Source organism: Ursus arctos, unplaced genomic scaffold (assembly GCF_023065955.2).
Source record: "Ursus arctos isolate Adak ecotype North America unplaced genomic scaffold, UrsArc2.0 scaffold_7, whole genome shotgun sequence".
Classification (NCBI taxonomy): Eukaryota; Metazoa; Chordata; class Mammalia; order Carnivora; family Ursidae; genus Ursus; species Ursus arctos.
The window spans coordinates 11,417,836-11,438,854 of record NW_026623089.1 but is presented as its reverse complement, the minus strand read 5'-3'; the positions used below and the strand labels follow the sequence as shown (position 1 = coordinate 11,438,854).

The following is a 21,019-nucleotide window of genomic DNA, read 5'->3' as shown; positions in this document are numbered from 1 at the left end:
GACGGGGTGAGGGCGAAAAGCTGGGGGAGAAGTTTCTATCTGGCTGCCCGGATTCCCCACGCTTCTGGCTTGCTTTCGCAGTGGCTTCAGGAAACTGAATTCTGTCTAGGCCTCAGCTTTGCATGCGGCGGAGAGGGGGGCAGCCAGGCAGGAGCAAGGCGGAGGAAGGGGCCCAAGGGCACGCGGGTGGGAGCCCTGCGGTGAAACGTCCTTGGCTCGCCGCATCCCGCTGGCGCCAGATTTTCAGGCAGCATCTACGGGACAGGCCTTCCTTTGCTACATCATCCTCTGGCTGACTCTGGCTGTTGCCTTTATTCGAGCACTCACAAAGCGACCACCACTCTGAAGGGTCTCTGAGCCCAGCGGAAAGAGGGTAAAAGCCAGAAACAGGGTTCCCGGCCCAGCTGCAGAGCCCGGGACCTTCCCGGTACAAGGCTCTCCAAAGGGAGCACTGAGCTGCTTGCTCAACTCCCTGGTGACCCCAAGTTACCCTCTCTCGGATGGGGTGGTGGGGTTGGGTGTGCAGCCCTGCACTTCTCTGGTTAGGAAACTGCAAATTAAGGATGGCATGTCCCTTGGTTGTCTGTCTCAGCATCACCACCTCGTCCCAGACAGACAGAAGGCCTGTCTGGGATGTCCTGCGGAAGGCAGAGAACCCCGGGAAGGGGATCAAACGTTTGCCGTTTCTGATGAATGCTCCATGGGGTGACTTGGTTCTCAGCAGTGAACAGCTCTCTAAAGGCCGTCCCTTCCCCAGGCCCGAGATGGACGGCAGGAAACCTTCTACCACAGTGAGGGGACGATGACACTGGGGAGTCAGGGGAATGGCAGAGAGGTCACGTGAGGAGAAGGTCATCATCACAAACTGGCTCACTCAGAGCAGAACCAGTCTCCGCCTGTTATCCCCCCGCAACCCCGGCCCCTCGTAATGACTAAACTCAGCTCCCTTCTCTCTCAAAACCATCCTGTGTGATTAATAAACTACACAGTCACCCTCGACATCAGGGAATTTTGCAAATGGAAAAGTCTGAGTGGGAAGGCTCACAAGTAACAGTCTGGTTGCTTTGTTTGTACAAACAGGAGTTGAAGGTTTGGCAAACATGCTGGAGAGGTCTGGCAGCAGCGGGAGGCGGGAGCAAGCGGCAGAAGGGGACCGTGCCTGACCTTGGGCTCAGCTGGGCTCTGCTCGCAAAGGAGGGGAGGGGGTACCTGGGCTGGCTGGGATAGCCCAGGCCCAGCAGGGTTTCATTCACAGTCTCTCCACCCAAGAAGAGACTTTCAAAGAGCATTTTCTTTCCCCTCATTGAAGCATCCAGCCCAGAGTTAACAAGTCCAGCAAAGGGTAGGGCCGAAGAGAAATGATTCCGATAGGTCCCCAGACGGGCTATGGGAGAACAGAACATCCCACCAACTCCATCATCGGCACGGGCCATCGGCCACGAGCCCATTCAACACGGCCTTGCATTGTCACGGGGACCCTGAGCAATTTTGCATTTGTTTCTTCCTGGTTGAGATCTTGTTTCTGGCAAGATGAACTATTTATCTGTGTTGCATGAAATGTCACGGACTGTAGGCAAAACCAGGACGAACCCACACACAAGAAATCAGAACCCTCTGAGGGTGCTCGCACACAGCTCCCCGAATCTATAGAGGCTGTCCGCGATGACTTTCCTTTTCCCAGCCCTGAACTTATTCTCGACAAGTACTTAACCCAAAAGGTGCCTGATGACAGCCTCAGGGGCCTGAGTCTGGCAGATCAACTCACTCTCGAGCTAATTTGCCGAGTGACTCCGAGGACATGCCTGACTCCTCCCCCAGAGGCCGGGCAAAGACTTAAAAGGTAACAGGTGGCTGTAAGTTTCACCTGGTGGCCTCAGCGGATGTTCAATCAAGCTACAGAACGCCTGAAGTATCCAGTGTTTAAGGACTCTTCTGCTGTGCATGCTTGTGTGAGTGTGTGTATGTGAACTGAAACGTCAAAGCTATTTGTTTTTTTATGTAAGATTAGCCATCATGCAGAACGCACTGGTCAAGCAGTTAATAAAATACACATATCCCATGGGAGGGTTTTGTACATTTCAGTCCTTACAGATAACAAAGCAATTCTAAACCCTGCACGGTCCTGAGAGGGAGTTCCTTCGCTTCCCAAAGCCGCCAGTCCTGCCAGCTCTTTGGTGGCTCATGTGTTATAAATTCTCGAAGCCCTTTTAGCTGCAGTTTGGGCATCGGGGGGATCTTCTTCCTCTTCCTCGGTTCGCTTGTGTTTTAAAAACAAGTCAGACTTCAAGAAGCGGCTGTAGCTGTCATACTTCATAAGGTTGAAGATCTAAGGAGAAAAGGAAAAAGAGTCTGGAGGTTGAGGCCAATCGGACCATGAGTCATTTTATCAAATGTTTGTTAAATACCTATCGTGTGCCAAAGGAGGCAACTACATGCAAAACACACAAAGCAAGTAAGTCATGTGCTGGGCCAGGAAGATTTCCTGGATGGTTTTGGTCCTTATGAGACAGTCTCAATGGAATATAATAGCCACACGGACGAATCTACCTTTATCTTCCACGGAAGTATAAATGCACACAGCACTGACTCGTACCCTTCTATCAAGAGGTCCGTTAAGAATCTCCACTTTATTTGGAGAGATAACACAGGGACGTATTTCTCCAGAAACTTGAGATGGCAGAACAGAAACCATTCCTGTAGAGAGGGTGGTTATTGGAAAGGCCGCTGTCATCTCAGATGATGCCGGTAGTGTTAAGACCCCCTCCCCCAGAAGTCCGGCATCCAAGATCTCAAATAAACCTGTTATTATGCCAAGAAACAAAATGGGGCTTCTTTAATGCAGGCAGGGGAGTGAAAGTACCGCGTTAGCGAGGAGAGGCTCTGGGAACAGTCCCTAATTAAAGAAAGCAGCAGTTGGCTGCACCATGGGGGCACGTGCGTGCTCACACAGCCCAGGAGCGTGGCTCTGGGAAAGCAATGCCTCTTGGGGATGCTCGGCAGGTACGAGGGGAACCCGGATGGAGCCTACGTCTCCTGGCTTACAGGGCTGCCTCCTGCACCGCAGTCCTCAGAGAGTTAGCCACAGTCCCTCTTCCCAGCATCCCCTCTTACCCACTCCCACCCGATCCTTTGCCGCCCTCCTCCCTTGGCCTATAAAAGCCGTGGAGAAAAGAGAAGCATTTTCCGGCTGTCGAGGAGTCCAGTCTCTTGAGAAATCTCCCTCCTCATCGCTCTCTCAAAACTTTTAACTGAATTTTCAGGACCTTCTGCAGATGAAAAGTCCACACCGTGTACCCTGGTGTCTTCGCTCCCTGCACAACGATGGGCTCAACAAGTGGAAAGTTCCAGAGGTGTCTAGAATGTCGCTCACTGCCAGGCGGGGTTATCAAGTGGGTGGTAAAACCCTGACATCTTTTTAATTCGACCTCTCCCAACACACACGCAAACTATTTTGAAAACTGAATGACTGATGAAGTCTAAGGACTCAGAACATCTGCCTGGGGGATGGGAGGCCTAGAACCTTCTGCCCTTATACTTTCCTTCTCCCAACACAGCTTCACCCGCAGGAGAAGCGCCTAAATCACTCAGCTATCCTCAGAGTCCACCGCTCAGGGAAAGATTTAGGACTTCGTGTTTTCCTTAAACTCTTACACTGTTGCCTGACCTTCCCTGGGTGTCCCTCCCGTCCTGCCTCAGATCTGCAGCTGTTCAGGAAGAACACGCCTCTGTAAGTCCCCACCTTGTGCCTCTCCGTGGCCGTCACCTCTTTTAGAGCAATCTTGCAATCCTAGACTGAGAAATTATTCATTTTAAAAACAACAATAAAAAAAAAAAACCCTCCCAGAAAACGCAAAAATCAGAGCCAAGGGCAAGGCAGGGGATGAGGAATGCCATTATCGTTCCGCGGCCTCCCACAAATGTGCTGTGCAGGTGGGACCATCCCTCACCACCGGCATTATTCAGCTTTTCCAGGCACAGAGCTCCCAGAGGGAACTCTGACATGCCCACCTAGTTGGAAGTCTGGAGCGAGTCTCGGAGTGACTCATGAAAGCTGCCTCGTGAGGACCCCTCCTGGCACTCAGCCCTGCGCCCCCTCCCACGGCAGGTCCGCAGCAGATGGGACCCACCACTGCCAGCAGGATGCGGTTCGACCGGAGCGTCTCGTCTGCAGTCTGTGCTCTGTGCGTGTGGGAGGGGAGCATCCTGTTTGCCTGCCGGGGCTCTGAGGCTCGCACTTCAAAAGAGGAGAAGAAAAAGACACCCAGGGGAGGAGGCGGGGACAGAGGGCAGGGGGTGGCTTTGGCTGAGGGGAACGCTCAGGGGCTGGCAGGACTCAGCCTCCAGGAGCTCTCCCGAGGCCGCAGGCTCCACGGGTGCCAGCAAGCTCGAGGGGACGGGGCCGCAAACTATTTAACAGGAGCGTAAGGGCCACTCCCTGCCATGGGCAGGTGTGAAATGCCCATGAAGGCTTTCGGGCTAGGGCTCCCACCGCCAGGAGCCTTTGCCCGCCTCCTGGAGCCATGGAGTCACCAGGTGGTGGCCGCAGCCATCAGACCCCTACAGGAAAAGGAAAAAGGAAAGGGATATCGCTCCAATGGCCACATTTTCTGGGGCTGCAAGTTGCCTAATAGCTCACCACTGTCACCAGCAAAGGGTCTCCTGGGCACTGGCCTTGGAGCGTATGGCAACAGGGTGCTCCCATCCCAGGGCCCTCCATGGGGGGTGCTCGGTGAAAACTGTTTGGAGGATAGAGAATGCTCCTAAAAAAAAAAAAAAATACCTCCCAAGAAAGTGACCAAAGGCAGTGAACCCAGCTGCTGACCAGAGGCCACAGCCTCATGTGTCAGGGGGCAAATGGCCGCAACTGGGGTCCAGTAAATACTTGCCCAGTGAATGAACAGAAATCACCCAATGTGTAACGGCAGAGAGCTGATGAAAGGGGGTACCAACCGGGGGCTGCCGAGAGCACCTTCCAGCCCAGCCCGAGCCAGGCCGCGCATGGAGCATTCTCTCATTTAAACCTTACTGAGACCGTATGACACCTGATTGCAGAGAGAAGGGACTAGGCCTCGGAGGTTCGGTGTTTTATGCCGGTAGGCAGCTTATCCACCTGCTGGGGCTGCCATGAGAAATAACACAGACTGCGGGGCTCAAACCACAGAAAGTTCTTTTCTCACCGTTCTAGAGGCTGAGAGTCTAAAATGAAGGGGTTGGCAGGGTGGGTTTCTTCCGAGGCCTCTCTCCTTGGCTTATTTAGATGGCCCCCAACTTACGATGGTTCAACTTACGATTTTTTGACTTTGTACTTGTGCAAAAATGACACGCGTTCAGTAGAAACCGTACTTGGAATGTTGAATTTTGGTCTTTTCCCGGGCCAGGGATACGCGGTCCGATGCTCTCTGGGGGTGCTCCCCCCACGATCACGGCGCAAACAGCTCCTGCTGACAACCATCCTATGTCCATACGGCCATTCTGTTTCCACTTTCAGTACAGTGTTCCATAAACGATGTGAGAGACCCAACACTTCATTGTAAAATAGGCTTTGCGTTGGATGATTTCACCCAGCCGTAAGCTAATGTGTTTGGAGCACGTTCAAGGGGCCCAGGCTAAGCTGTGAGATTCGGTGGGTTCGATGTATAAAATATCTTCGACTTTCAGTAGTTTCCACGTATTGCCAATTGTACCTCCATTGAGTCGAGGAAGATCTGTACTTGGCGTCTTCCCTCTGTGTGTGTCTGTGTCCTAAATGCCTCTTCTTAGAAGGACAACGTCCTACTGGATTAGGGGCCACCCCAATGACTTCATTTTACATTAATTATCTCCTTAAAGTCCCTATCTTTAAACGCAGTCACATTCTGAGGTACTGGGGCTTAGGACTCCAGCATCGGATTTGGGAGGGGACACAGCCCACAGCAGCCCAAGAGAGATGGGCAGGATGCGAACGCCGGCCACCTCGCTCCCGAGCCCGTACTCTGAACCGCTAGGCTGTCCTGCCACGCACCTGGCAGACCAGGAGGCAGTCACTGGAAATGAAGTCTGCAAAAGTTAGTTAGACGTGGAAAGAACGCAACACGTGAATGTTACACTTCTAAACACTAAATTTTAGAAATGTGCTAAAATGAACAACAATGATCCCAAGTACGTTCAAAACTGTATCTGTGGGGACGCCGGGCTGGCTCAGTCGGAAGAGCGTGTGACTCTTGATCTCGGGGTCGTGAGCTTGAGCCCCATGTTGGGTGTAGAGATTACTTAAAAAAAAATAAAACTTAAAAAAAAAAAGTATTTGTGTGTATAAATGGGAAACAAATATCCCTAAAAGTCAGTGTGCCGGGTTGAATGGGGGACCCACAAAGCGTACGTCCACCTGGAACCTCAGAATGTGACCTTATTTGGAATAGGGTTAGTTGAGGCTCTCACAATGACACCATCTTCCAAGGAGCAGGTGTCTTCCTGAGAAGAGGAGAGGACACACGGAGGGACACAGAAGAGGCCATGTGAAGACAGAAGCAGCGATCAGAGTGACACAGCCACAAGCCAGGGAACACCAGGAATGCCAGCCCTGCACCAGAAACCAGGAGGAGGCAGGGAAAGATTCTTCCACAGCACTTTCCAGAGGAGCACAGCCCTCCTGGCACCTTGATTCCAGACTTCTGGCCTCCTGAACGGAGAGAATAGATTTCTGTTCTTTTAAGCATCTCAGTTTGAGATCATTTAAGACAGCCCTTGAAAACTAACAGTCGGCTTCTTGATTTCAGCTCACTCCTACTTGAGCACAGAAAATGAGATGGCCCTAGGTGTTCCAGAAGGTTCTACAAAACAAGGACTCTCTGATCGGGCCTGAACTGAGAGCATCACCGTTCCAACACACCTCAAGTTGTCCTCGGGGAAGAGAAAGCAGAAGGTGGAGACAAATCTGGGGTGGGGGTGGGAATCCAGGTGGGCAGACAGCATCCGAGCAGAGCAATACGGCAGACAGACAGTCCTTCTGAGACAGGCAGCCGATGAAGCAGAAAACTCCAGTTGGCAGCTAAGAGGCATTCTATATACCTTTTTTTTTTTTTTTTTTTTTTTTGGCCAAGACAACTGTGGCTCAGCAGGTTGCAGGTTTCGGCAGCCCCACATCTGTTAGCGGCGTGCCTCGACTGTAAACTAGCATCGTTGCCTTGGGCGCCACTCCCGCAGGCGGCTGGAGGGGGCACTTTCGGTGATACAGGCAAAGGGAGCCTTCCTGCCCACGGGCATTGATGCGCCAGGCCCCGCCACACCACCAGGGCCCCTCCCGCTCCAGATCCCAGGGCAAGGATTGATAGGATTTGCCTTTCTACGAGGGAAAATACCCACACGGTGCTCCAACTGGAGGTCGTTCCGCACCTGCTCCAAGAAAGGACGCCCTCCCAGATGCACCCCGTCCGTGGAGAAGACGGGATGCTTAACCAAGATTTCATCACTGCCTCCATCAAGTGCATTTCAGCCTACCCTTTAACGCCTCTCAGACAGCAGGAATATGAAGAGACCTAAATGAGCCTCCTCCCTCCTTTTCAAACCCTGTGCCACGTGATTTCAACTGGGTGCGACAAGAAAAATAAATCCTTTAATGCAGCAGAAAGTTTTAGTAGTGAAATTTCATATTTGCTCCAAGAACTGGGTGCTTGAAAGAAGGCAGCAAGTGCCGCCGTCTCTGAGCTGCCCCCTTCCAGAACATGCTCTCTTCCCACGCGCCCAGACCATAGACATGCTTTCGTACCCACGTGCACAGAAAGTGCGAAGATAGCAAGCTCCCTCTCTCCAGCCCTGAGGCCGTGAAATGATCAGAAGCCATGGGGCAGGGCACACACAGGGATGTCCCCACTGAGCAAGTTCAAGACCCCCTCCCCAGCTTCTGAGTGGGGTGCATCCAGAAGAAGGTCTGAGGGTGGCCAGCAGACAGCAGCTCAGCTCAGCCCTTGTCCCAACCTGCCAGGCCAAGCCGTGGAAGTCTCTGCGGTCCTGGACAGGCTGCCAGAGACGGACACCATGCCAGGTGGGATCAAAACTCCAGAAGGAAGGTGGACATGGACAGAGAAGGAGAGATCCCTGCTCGAGGGTGATAGTCCCTCACAGACCCATGGGTCAGGTGCTGTGGCATGGAGCAAGGTGGCATGTAGTCCACTTTTCCTGGAATCCATCACCCTCAAATCCAAGGCCCAAATGACACGCTTTCTACATGGAGTGAAGGTATTTTATTTTTGCCTTTGCCATCAGGAGGAGAGTTAAAAGCTATTCTAGCACCCACCCACCCTTCTTCCCCTAAATACCTTTTTAAAGGTATAAAAAAAAAATCTCAAAGTATTTCAAATACTATCCTTCCTGCCCCGCCCCATCCCTCATAAGGCAAACGGCTGTGGTAGACGCAGGGAGCCAACTTTTCTTCCGTTTGAATGAAAACCCACGACCTGCCCTTTCTGGCTTTGCACACTGGAAAATGCCAGTTTCAGGACTGGACTTAATCTTCAGGGGCAGATGTCAGCTTGCACCCACACGATGGAAGTGCCCAGAATCCCCGGGCCCAACCACCACTGCAGACTCGGAGATACAGGGAGTGGGGGAGGGAGTGGACCCCCCACCTGACCCCGGAAGCATGGCAGCCCCTCCCCCACTTCTGGGTCCTCACCCACTGGCCCACCCCTTCTTCTTGATGTCGAAAAAGGAAGTGTTTCTCGCTTCTTGGGTTCTGGGGAAATTCAAAGTAAAGACACCGCCGACAAGGGGCCGGACGCATGGCTCCTTTCTCTGTCAAGGATGTGGCTGGGAGCACTGACATCTCATTGAAGTCTTTTCTACATTTTTTTTTTCTAAGCATCCGAGGTGGAGGGCTTCCTTTTCCTTGGAGAAGGACGCCTCCATTCTGCCTTCCCCAGACCACACTTAGCACCAAGCCTGGGTGAGAGTGTCCAAGTAGCACTGGAAACCTGCTTTAAGTGTAGGCACGGGGATCCCTCAAGGTTAAGGAAGAAGAATGAGCAGCCCGGCTCCCCCTCAAACCTTCTCTTTCATGGTCCCAGAAAGCAATGATTTCAAGTTGCCGTGTGCAATGACCTCGACCCTCCTATCGCCTCCAGTCTCCTCGTTGTCCCAGAGGGAACCAATCTGGCTATTCTGTGGAGTTCCAACCAGAGGCTTCAGAGCAAGAAGGGAGTGTAAAATGGTGCCGAGAAACTTCTAGGAGCAGAGTTGTATTTTAAATCATTGACATGGCACAATCTCAACTCACTGAGCAGATTTCAAAGCATTCCCTTCTTAACACCTTCAGGGAAGGGTCTGGAAGGATATGAAACATGGGCATTCGTGCTAGGGAAGGAGAGGGAAGGCACAGCCTGAGGGGTTTTAACGTTTTACTTCAGACCCTCCTCCATTATGTGAATTTTCTTCTCAACTATGAACAAGCAGTTGTTTAACAATTAAAAATAATTTTCAGGGGCGCCCAGGTGGCTCAGTCGGTTAAATGTCCGACTCTTGGTTTCAGCTCAGGTCGTGATCTCAGAGTCGTGAGATCAAGCCCCACATCAGGCTCCGTGCTCAGCGTGGATTCTCGCTCAGCTCAGATCCTCTCTCTCCCTCTGCCCACCTCCCCACCTCTTGTGCTCTAAATAAATAAATAAAATCTTTAAAAAATTTAATTTTAAAAATTAACCTGCTCAGAATCTTAGGTGACAGAGTAACAGGATGTGCTCATGGCTTGTGCTGGCCTTGTGGGTCCCTGGGCTGGCCCTCGTCCCTGGAGCTCCGAGCCACGTGGCGGAGCGGGACAGGTGCGTTCAGCACGCTGAGCCGACAAGGCCGGTGGGGAGGGACGTGGTCATCTCTCATACAAGGAACAGCATGTTAGGCTGCCGTGACCGATTTGACCCCTTCCTGTTGTAGCTGACTCAGTGCCCGAGGGACTGACAGGGATGTTCTAGAATCAGCCAGGCTGGCGGTACAGAAAAGCCAGGGGGGCAAGGGTGACGGATGTGGGAAAGGAGGAGAGAGCCCTGGCGGGTCTTCCAGGGCCAAAGACAGGGCTGATGGGAAGCATGAATGAAAGGAAAGTGGGGGCCCAGAGCAGGAGGACGACGGCAAGGCTGGTCCCGCAGGGCTGCAGCTCCCACGCACGTTTCCCCCTGTCCCAGCGCTGCGATCTCGGGCCAGCTGGGTCACCTTCCCCGGGGGTGAACTTTCTCGCTTGTAAGCCAAGGTGCCGGGTCCCACCTTCCCCAAGATGCCCCCTGAATCACATGAGCTGCACAATGAAAGCATTGTAGGGACAGTGAAGGGGCTCAGCCCTCAAGTTTTCCCGAAGTCACGACGGTGCAGAAAGCCACACATTATTGGCTGTTCTCAGGTGGGGACCTGAGGCCCGGCCACTCTGCTACGGCTTTGGAAGTCATAGTAAGCCGGGGTTTCTCAACCTCCACTCCGTTGACATTTTGGGCCAGATAATTCTGTGTCGTGCAGGGCTGTCCCCTGTGTTATATTCAGCAGTAGCCTGGCCGCCACCCACAAGGTGCTGGTGGCACCCCCACCCCCGTTGTGACAGCCAGAAAGAACTCTCCAGACATTGCCCAGGATCCCCTGGCAGGGGACGGGGGGGGCAAAATCGTCCCCAGTTAAGAACTGCATGAAGTTAAAGTTTATCTTCACGGGACATTCTAAAGGACACGTGCAGTGAACACTCATGGAGGGCACTGAGTAAGCACGCATCACAGAGACGACTGCATTTCTCCTCCCAAGTGTCTTATCATAACTTCCATTTCACAAAAGAGGAAGCTGAGGCACAGAGAGGGACTGAATCTTGCCCAACGTTTCACAGCTACTAAATTCTAAAGTCAAAGGAAAGGGGGAAACGTCGGGTCTAAGGAAATAAGGGTGTGGCTAGCAAGGAGCAGCTTTCTAACACCAGGCCACGGAAGGTTTGTAGATGGCGTCACTGGGCAGCTCCGAGGGGCAGCAGGGCTGGCCAAGAGCCCCATGTTACAGAAAGGGACACAGAGGCCACAGGTCCCTAAGAAAAGGGACTCACCTGGGGAGGCCGGACTGGAACGAGAGCCCCCACTTACCCCTCCCAGCTAACCCAACGTGCAGTGAAAATGACAGTAAGTCAGAGCTCAGCATCCAGGAAGTGATGGGCAGTGCGGGAGAGGAAGAGGGCAGGTGTCAGGCCATTAGGGTACAAATGCTGAGCCATGGTCAGGAGGCTGTGGGTTCACAGCTCGTATAGAGATGGCTTTGCCCTGAGCCATCGTCATCCTCTTGCATAGCTCAGGAGGGACAGGCGTCGCTGGAGCTGGGGATCAGAGCCAAGGCGCCCAGCTTTTAAGAGGCCCAAACCTTATTCGCCCAACTGGCACATTCTATAAATAGTTACCATTCAAAATCCTCGAGAGTAAACTGGTTACCACAGCTTCAGGGCCTAACCGCAGCCAGTCCCTCCTGACTTAATTTCTACCATCTTCCTCATTGACTATATACTCCAGCCATACTGACCTCCTCCAACATACCAAGCAGATCCCCACCCCAGGGCCTTTGCACTTGCTGCTGCCTCTCCCTGGAAGGTCCTGCCCCCTTCTCACCTGGCTTCCCCTTGCCACTCGGGTCTCCGTCACCTCTTCAAGGAGCCCTCCTTGGCCCCTCCCAGTCACTCTTAGCCCACCACCTGCCGTATTTCCTTCATAGCATTTATCTTTTTCTGCCTTCGTGGTTGGACGGGGGCTGATTTCCTCGCCGCACACACAGTTCCTAGCATGGTCCCTGGTACATAGTAGGTTCTCCATCAAGGTCATAGCATAAAGGAGTGAATGAAAGAACGAATACCAGCAAACCAACCAGAACTGAAATAGACCTGCTAGCAGATTTTTAAAAGAAAAAAAGACACTGCAGGAAATTGCAATTCATTGAAAAAAACTAACTCTTTGTTAAGGTCTCCTCCTCCTTCCTGCTTCCCACAACTTAAATTTGTCCTTTGATTCTAGGCTACCGTTCCAAGGAAACAGCCACAGTCCCCTCCCGCCCACCTCTCCTGGCCTTCCCAGCATGTGCTGAGCACACACCCGGGCCATGTTTGCAGAACTGAGTTAAATCAGAGCATGATCTCTGCCCTTGCGTAAGTTTTCAAAGTGACGGAGTGTTAAGCCCCTGAACTTCTCTTAAGATATCAGAACGTCTAACACATCCTTCGCGGAACACGCCGACCACAATGTCAGCTCTGGGGTACCAGGATCCCTGATGGTGTCACCATCCCATGGCACAGGGATGCCCCCGGTGCGGTGCGTGGGGCTGGGGGCCCCCACACCCGGTGGCTCCAGATATCCCTGGGCTGGTTTGATGCTTAGTTTCGTTTTTCTGTCTCCGCCCTGCCTGTCAGTTGTCACTTCTCGCTAAGCATCCCTGCCCAGCCTCCGGCAGCGTTTCCAACCTGCAGCGTCCCGAGCCGCCATGCCCGCTAGAGCTGGGTATAAACCAGGAATCAACAGGACTTGAAGACCCAAGAAGCCCTCCTTTAAACCAGAGGCACGGACGTGGGGTCATCTAATTTAATGCTCACGGAGGATGTTCCCACCCTTCTGGGCTCTGGCTGTGCCCTCAAGTCCTGCCCCACTGAGGACGGGCTGAGGCTCCCTAAAGTCTCCCTGGGGAACGGGGTGCAGGGGGGAGCACAAAGCAGCGGCTCAGACCGCTCCGCCGAGACACCCCGTGGAGCTCAACAAAGCCAGAGCCACGGAGGGGGGCGGGCTTCGAGTGAGGTGAGCTCTTGTGGTTCCAAAGCCTCTCGGCTTCAAACTCCTGCACTTAGAAAAACAGGGCCCTCCAGGGGGGCCTTTTGGGGGCAGAGAACCACAGACCATGCTGAGCACACGTGTTGAGGGTTACCAGCAAGGCCTTTGACAGGCAGAGTTTTCCGAACTGAGACAGAGCGCAGAAGCCCTTCCCAGGGGCTCGCTGTGGAATCAGCCCTTGTTTCCACCGTGTTGTGCCTTTGGAAGATAGTGCCTCTTTCTCCCTCTCCAGTAAGTGAATTTTCAGCAACAGGATACACAAGTGCTTTCTTCACATTAAGTACTTTGAACGGCACTGTGGCACATGTGTACTTACAGGAAAGAGAAGGATGAAAAACCTAGAAATCAAATGTTATTTGTGGTTTTTTTTCCAGGTATGGAATTATGAATTTTTTCATCTTGATGTTTTGATTTCCCAAGCTGCTTTTGTTACACATGTATGACTTCTATAGTTAGGTAAATAAAAGTAATTTCAAAAATATTTTTCTTGGGGCGCCTGGGTGGCGCAGCGGTTAAGCATCTGCCTTTGGCTCAGGTCATGACCTCAGGGTCCTGGGATTGAGAGGCAGCAGGCTCCCTGCTCAGCAGGGTGTCTCCTTCTCCCTCTCCCTCTACCCCTTCCCCGACTCAATTTCGATCTCTCTCTCTCTCTCTCAAATAAATAAATATTTAAAAGAAAGAAAAAAAAGACTCAGAGGTCCAGGTGGGGCAGATATCCTCACGCAGCTACGGCCACAAGAAGGGCTTTTTCACCATACATTCTACTTCCTTTCTGGCCACAACTCCTTGTCCATGGCGTCCTTCCCATTGGCTGAAAGCCACCACCTCCAGGGAGCCCTCAGCAAGTCACCCACACCCACTGGCATTCCTTCAACACCTAAATTTGGTTCTGGATTCACGTGCAGTTTGCACCTGCCACCACGAAACATTCTCGAACTACTTTTCATCTTTGTATTTGCTACCTGTATACTCGTTTCCTAATCAGACGCTGAGCAAAGATGGGGCGATGTGGATGCTGGGACAGGCTCTGGGCTCTGCGCCCACTCCAGATGATCCAGAAAAGGCCAACCGAGGCACTGTACCAGTTCCCAGAGTGCGGTGCCAGGACCCAAAGCATCAGTGTAGTGCCACCTGGGAACTTGTTAGGAAGGCAAAGTCTCAGGCCATCTGGGAACCATCACATTCGAAGGTTAACTCTGGGGGTGAGGCCCAGCGTCTGTTTGAACAAGCCCTCCAGATGGGTCTCGGCTCGCTCACCTTTGAGGGCCGCTGAATGAAGCTAAAAGCTCATCTTCACCTGCGAGCGAAGGAAGGCCTTTGCTCCCTCGGTAAGGATGGAGCCAGCAGAAGTCTGACACTGGTCTGTGTTCCACCGTCAAGCGTATAGATAACATTTCACAAGCACATTCTGGGTAGTCACACCTGCCAATTCATGTCTAAGAAATCTCTGGAGTGCAGTTCCACCCCTTTTCCTATTACTGCGGGCATATCTCATAAAAAAGCTTGCCAGAAAACTACCCCTTATAGGTCCATTTTTTTAAACTCATTTTTTTCCTGCTTTAAGTGGAATAAGGTGCCAAATGTTAACCTTTTCCTTATAACTCGGGAGCCTCACTATGAACCAGCTTACAGTCCCGGGCCACCAGAAATGGGTGGTCATGATCAGTATTTGCACAAAAACAGCCCCAGCTTCCCTACCACTGTGAGCCCTTGTGCTTGCTTTCTAGATTTTTCTCTCTGTTCCTACCTTCAGCAGTTACATGTTGCTTCCTCAGTGTGGGTTCCTTGAATAGCTCCAGCCTCCCTTCTAATCTGGGTTGAGAAGAAGATAACCCTGCTGGTTCAAACTGTGTGTAGACCAAAAGTATGCAGGCCTTAGGGAGCCTCCTATGGGTCAGATCCTGAGCCTGGCATTTCAGTCCCCTCTCGTTCACCAACCATGGCCCCTCAGTGTGCCTCAACTTGCCCAGCCGGAGGGGATGGCTTCTGGGGCGTCTAACATTCTTCCAGCCAGGGAATAAGTGTCACATCCAGGGGCAGGTAGGGAAGTCAGGTTACCTGGTCCTGAAGTTTCTGGAACATCAATGGGTGTGGTTCTTCCAGTATCTTCTCATTGAGCCGGGACTGCCCCTCGACGTTGACTTGTGACGAGGCCTTACTGGACAGAAAGGTCATGTAGATCTCTTTTGCCTTTTCTTGCATCTGGAGGAGACACAGCGAGCCAGTTATCTGGGAGCCCAGCCCTTCCCTCCTGAACCCAGTTCTCCACTCCAGCCAGACCCAGAAGCAGCTCCGTAGCCCTTGAGGGCTCTGGCTGCCGCCCTGGGGCTAAGCTCTACCCGGGAGGGCCCGTGAAGGGCCTAGCCCCTACCCCTGCCTCATCTCCTGTCACGAAATTGCTACACCATCCACTCAGAAATGAAGACAGAAGGAATCCTGGCCCAGAGCAGGTAACAGTCTGCACCATTTAGGACCATCCTGTGAGGTCTCCAAATGAAGGACTCGAGGGAATATTGTTCAGTCATAAAAACAAGCAAAGCATGGACACGCGCTACAACAGGAAGGAACCTTGGAAACGTGTGCTGAGGACAAAAGCCAGGCCCTAAAGGCCGCATACCGCACAGTTCCATTCACGTGAACTATCCAGAAGAGACAGAAAACTGAGTGGTGGCTCAGGGCTGGGGGAAGGGGGAGACGGGGCGCGGCCACACACGGGGAAGGGGTTTCTCTTTAGGGCAATGAAAGATTTCTGGAACTGGATAGTGTGAATGCACTTAATGCCACTAAACTGTATACTTTAAAATGATTAAAACGTAAAAATGAAAGCCCTGAAAAATGGTTAAAAGATTTGTGCTATGGGGGCGCCTGGGTGGCACAGCGGTTAAGCGTCTGCCTTCGGCTCAGGGCTTGATCCCGGCGTTATGGGATCGAGCCCCACATCAGGCTCCTCCGCTATGAGCCTGCTTCTTCCTCTCCCACTCCCCCTGCTTGTGTTCCCTCTCTCACTGGCTGTCTCTATCTCTGTCGAATAAATGAATAAAGTCTTTAAAAAAAAAAAAAAAGATTTGTGCTATGAGTGTTTTACCACAATTTGAAAAATCAAGTTTGGGGCGCCTGGGTGGCTCAGCCAGTTAAGCATCCGACTCCCGATTTCAGCCCAGGTCATGATCTCAGGGTCCTTGAGATGGAGCCCCAAGCTGGGCTCTGTTCTGGGTGTGGAGCCTTCTTAAGATTCTTTCTCTCCCTCTCCCTGTGCCCCTCCCCCCTCTAAAAAATAAAAGAAAAAAGAAAAAGAAAAAAAAAATCAAGTTAGCCCATGCACACATATCCCAACCAGTCATCAAGCACCCACTGTGTCCAGGACACATGCGAGGGGCTTTACAGCCATGATCCCATTTCCTTAATCCCCTGAGCATCCAGCAAAGGGCCATTTCCTGCTGGCGCCACTTCCCCGATGAGGTCACAGAGGAGAGGTGATGTGGCTTGTTCAAGGAGTCTACAGGGAAACTGAGGGTTGTTTGGCTCCAAAGCCTTTCATCTCCCCGCCGCCCTCCCCCCCCCCCCCGTGTCCCCGTTCCACACCCGTGAGATACATCACCCCCTCTAGGGGGTCCACATTCCAGGACAAGGATATTTTTGGTACCAGGATATGAGTCTAGGGAAAGGGGAGAAGGTTCGCTGCCCACCCTGAGTCTCAAGCACCGTCCTGCTGGAAAGCATCAGTCCTAAGTAGGTACAGGCCTTAAAATGCTTCTAAGCACAGCTGGAAAAGATACGCCCACGTGCACTCAGGTTGCAGCGAAAACCTGGAGCAAAAGCACTTCGGGTAAGTGCTCTGTCTTAAAAACAGCATGTCTCCTTGCTGGGGCTGCGGAAGGCAGCCTGGTCCTCCAGAGCCTCCCTGAGGGTTCTATTTTCTCCTAGAGAAAGGAGGCACCTCACTGACGGCAAAGATGGGGGTTGGTTCTCTGGATATTACAGCCTCACCTAGTACCTCACCCCACAGCAAGTCGGGAGACAAATGTTTCTGACCTGCAACCATGAAGCCATGATGTGGGGGGTCTGACCTGCAACCATGAAGCCATGATGTGGGGGGTCTGACCTGCAACCATGAAGCCATGATGTGGGGGGAGCAGGGGCGCTTCATGGGGCCTAGAAAACTGCCATTGTCTCCAGAGAGCCCATGTGGGACCCCACACAGGCTGCAGAGCTCGGCTCAGGAAAGCCCAGGCTCTGGAAACATTCGGCCTCCTAGAAACCACAAGAAGGCTTCACTACTTGGTGCTTGAAAGGAGGGGAATTTAACTGACTTTGGTCCCAGGGACTAGTTGACAAAAGACGCCATGAGGCCAAGGCTTGACCATCCTATCCCCCAGAAAGAAGTTTTGACAGTACACGCAGGAAGACTACCCAGGTGGGGGGGGGAGGGCCAACACCCCGGGCCACGGTGTCATTTCTTCATCAGCTGTTACCATGAACCATTAAATGATGTCAAACTCAACAACACGGGAGCATCTTAAGATAAATATGGCTACTCCAACGGACAAGTCTGGAGGCCATCACGAGATCCAGGTGGGGCAGCACTTCGGAGCTTCTTGCTTTTCAAAGACCCACCGCTCCATGAAGTCATGAGCCTCACTCCCACCACCCCTTCTGTCAGTGAAGAACAATTTTGGAAAACCACTTCCTGTTTTAACAATACTTCATGAAAATACAATTTCGTCTAGTCTGATCAGCAAACTCCATGCAGAGCTCTGGAAATAGAAATCACTTGGGTCTCCCCTCCCCCTTGAACATTCACACACACACACACACACACACACACACACACACACACATGTTTTCCAGATGAATCCAGGCTGTCTTGGGTGGTTCTGCAAAGGAGAAGTATAATGAGTAGCTTAGGCTTGGAGGCGGGGGCTGGAGGGGCCAGGAGGAGAGGAAGCAGGCTGGGGGTGCTTGAAGGTATGCTAGCCTCTGGGTGGCTCAGCCCCACCCTGAGGTCCCCCAGCCACCCCTCCTGAGTCTGTCTGGGAAGAGTGTGGGGTCCCCGAGGCACCCAGTCCAGGGCCGACCTGGTCCATGGCTGGCCCCACCTCTGGCTGAACACACACAGGGGGAATGGCTTCAGCCACAGAGCTTATCTGGGCCGGGATAGGAAGCGTGACTGAAAAGGGAAACCCTTAGACTGCAGACCACAAGCCAGTCACGGGAAGGCCTGGTGCCCATGCCGAGAACTCTTAACAAAAAAGAAGAACCGGGTCTCTCGAGTTATTTTGGTTGATTTTCCATAGCTTCATTAACCCTATTCTAGCTCCCGTCAGGTCAGGCACAGAACGAGCACCGGTGGAGCTGCCTGGGTCTGTGGTTCTGGGTGTGAGCTGGAAGGATGGCCAGCTTCTCTCCCCCAACCCTGCCAGCATCCACCAGCGCACCTGCCCCGCGGAGAGCAAACGGGTCCAACACCCGGCCCTGCCCATCCAGAAGGTGCTGGAAAAGGATCTGCCTGGGCCACTGTGATGACTCCTGGCGCCAACCTGAGGACTGCCTGTGGGAGCATTTGCACCCAGAGAAGCCTCTCCCAGACACCCCACGAGTCTGGGGCCTAACTTCCAGCCTGGCAATGCATCAGCCATAACAAGCTCAGGCGGAAGTCAGCACTGAACCGCTGCTCCCTCAGCAAATGCGTGTTGAGGAGAAGCAAATTCACTCTAATATCAGCCCTAGACACAGCAGTCTACTCAGAAGAAGACAAGAGCATCAGCATTCCAGAGCTCAGAAGAGTGTTGCTTTCACGGCCCTGGCTCCCCTCCCCCATCCATTAAGGGTGCTGAAACTTTCTCCATTGGGAACATAAAACCTCCTTGCATGTCACATGCCCTTATCGCTAATGACCTCGAGCACCTCTGACGTCTTCCTGAAACATCTCAAAGGAAAAGCGTGCACTTTGCGTCTCCATCGTCTCCGTGCCCCCCTCCTCAGCCCGGCTTCCGCCCACCTGCCAGCTTGGGTTCCCAGCAGCTCACCCACATGGGCTGGTGCCTCACTCCCTTGGACCTTCTTCTGGTCCGCTCTCTGGCCCCTGGCTACCCTCTCAGGATCCTCCAACACCTTCCTATTTCTGTCTCTTTTGTAGTTTCCCGTCTCTCTGTTCCCCCACAAATTCTGGGGTTCCCAGACTTCTGCCCTAGTGGGAATGCTTTCCTAACCACAGGCTCTCCCAAGATCTCAGCCCAACCCTCCCCCCCCAAGCTACTGACCACGGAGCCAACTGATTTCTAGAAATGTGGGCTTGGATGTCCCACAGACACCACCAACTTGACACCAAAATGTGAAGTGGCCCTTCCTGGCCAGTGGGTCCTGCCATCTCTACTCCAGGAAGCTGGGGGCCACAGTCCCCAAAACCTGCTTCACCCCACACTGCGCCTGTCACCGAGATCTGTTCACTTGGTTCACTCGGTCTCCCACGTGGGCCTGCACAGCCGGTCCTCGACCACTCCCACCCCTCGGCCGGAGATGGACTGCGGGAGGGGACCATGAGAAAAGTTAAGAATCGAGCTACTACCTTTATTCATATCAGCTTCAGAAAAAGAATGAGGCAAAGAAAATATCAAGTAGACGATGTGAGAATATTTCTGAGAACTGGCTCAGGAAATGGAAAGCAGTTGGAGGGACAGCAGATGACTCTTCAGAGAGCAGCGACAGAAACGTGCACCTGCATGGGTGGGGAGGGAGCGCCAACAAGGAGCGCCCAAAAATGGCAGGAACTCGGGGGGCATCAGGTGCCCCAGACAGAAGGGACAAGGAGGGCAGCAGAAAGAAGCTATTAGAACCCCAGGGCCCCCCAGGGCCCCCCAACCCTGAGCAGCTATCCCCCTCCCTTCTCCATGGGAGATTAGAGTTTTCTCCTCTAAAGAAATGGACTCGGGGAAAGCTGCAGAACGGAGGCACGAGGAGGGCAAGGGTGAGATACCAAGCGGTTAAGCGGAACTCTACTACGGACCCCCAGCAAAATCCTCCCAGCCCAGCGCACGGGACGTACATGTGTTTATGAGCGTATCAGCTTTGTGGCTGCCAGGAAGAGACTACAGGGCCCCAGTCTAGAGAAAACAAAAGCAGAAAGAAATTCCACAGAAGGATGTGGAAATAAAGTTGAAATCTCCAAAAGAGAAGTAGGAACCAAAAGCCAAAGAGACCAAAAAAAAAAAAAAAAAAAAAAAAAAAAAAAGAGGGAAAAGAGTTTAGTAAAGTGAAGGGCTTGTTCCATCCGGGGGGGAGGGCCGTCACTGGGAAAGAGGCCAGAGAAAAGGGAAGGAAAGGAGTTACCAAAAGTCACGACAATCATAACCACCGAACGTTGCCCAGAACTATACATTTCCAGATTAAAAGCGTCCACAAAACGCCCACGTGGTGGATGAACCCCAACCCCCCAAAGCCTCTGACTATACAGCTGTAGAATATTCGTGACGCAAAGAAGAGCGTATGCTATTCCGAAAGGAAAAGAGGAAAAGAAACCAAACAGTTTACATATAAAATACTAATTCTTAACCAAAATGGAAGACAATGGGGCAGCGTGTTCAAAGGTCTAAGACGATCAACCTAGAATTCAATTCTATGTTCCATCATGGTATCAGTGAAGTGGGAGAGTAGTGGGAAAAAATAACATTTTCACTCAACGAGATCTTTAAATGTCCACCTGCCACGTCCCCTTCCTCAGGAACCTGCCGCTGGCCGTGCCCGCACAGCAGGAGGGGGCCACTCGGGACTAGAGGAGGTCCTGGGTCCCTGAAACAGGCGAGAGGCTGAGGGAATGCCCGTGGTGGCAAAGGAAGGCCTGGGGACACCCCGATGGGAGCTGTGGTCAGAGGGCCCCAGGGGGACGGTCCCCGGGTGAACCCCAGCTGTGGAGGGGAACCGAGAGGCCTGAATCCATGCGACACCGTGTCGAGAGGCATTTGAGGGCTGCTGGAGGTTATAAAAATAAGAAAAGTAAACGATGGTCCAAGAAAAAAAAGAAAAGCCATCCCTTTTGGCTCAGCAGCAAACGAGAAAGAAGAGACTTCGTCACGAAAATAGACAGGGATGTCCGTAAGTGAAAGCTGACGTATAGCAAGAGGAAGCTGGTAGATAACATCTGAAAGCGATGCGTTAGCTCGGAAGGAACGGGGGCGCAGGGCCGGCCGGTGCTGGGTCTACACCACGCCGGGAGCAGCTGAGCTCCGCTTGGG

At 52.6% G+C, this 21,019-nt stretch overlaps 1 protein-coding gene across 3 annotated transcripts in view; it reads right to left on the bottom strand.

Annotated features, from left to right (window-relative positions):
- Positions 1-1,274: 1,274 nt before the first annotated feature.
- Positions 1,275-21,019, bottom strand: part of RGS10 (regulator of G protein signaling 10) — a 39,154-nt gene continuing 19,409 nt past the window's right edge. For all 3 annotated transcript variants that reach the window (XM_026494248.4, XM_057308723.1, XM_057308724.1), the window contains 2 exons: positions 14,850-14,993; positions 1,275-2,326 (listed from right to left, as the gene is read on the bottom strand). In XM_026494248.4, the coding sequence (XP_026350033.1) occupies positions 2,180-2,326; positions 14,850-14,993 (291 nt within the window). In that variant the 3' untranslated portion in view covers positions 1,275-2,179. The remainder of the gene's footprint in view (positions 2,327-14,849; positions 14,994-21,019) is intronic.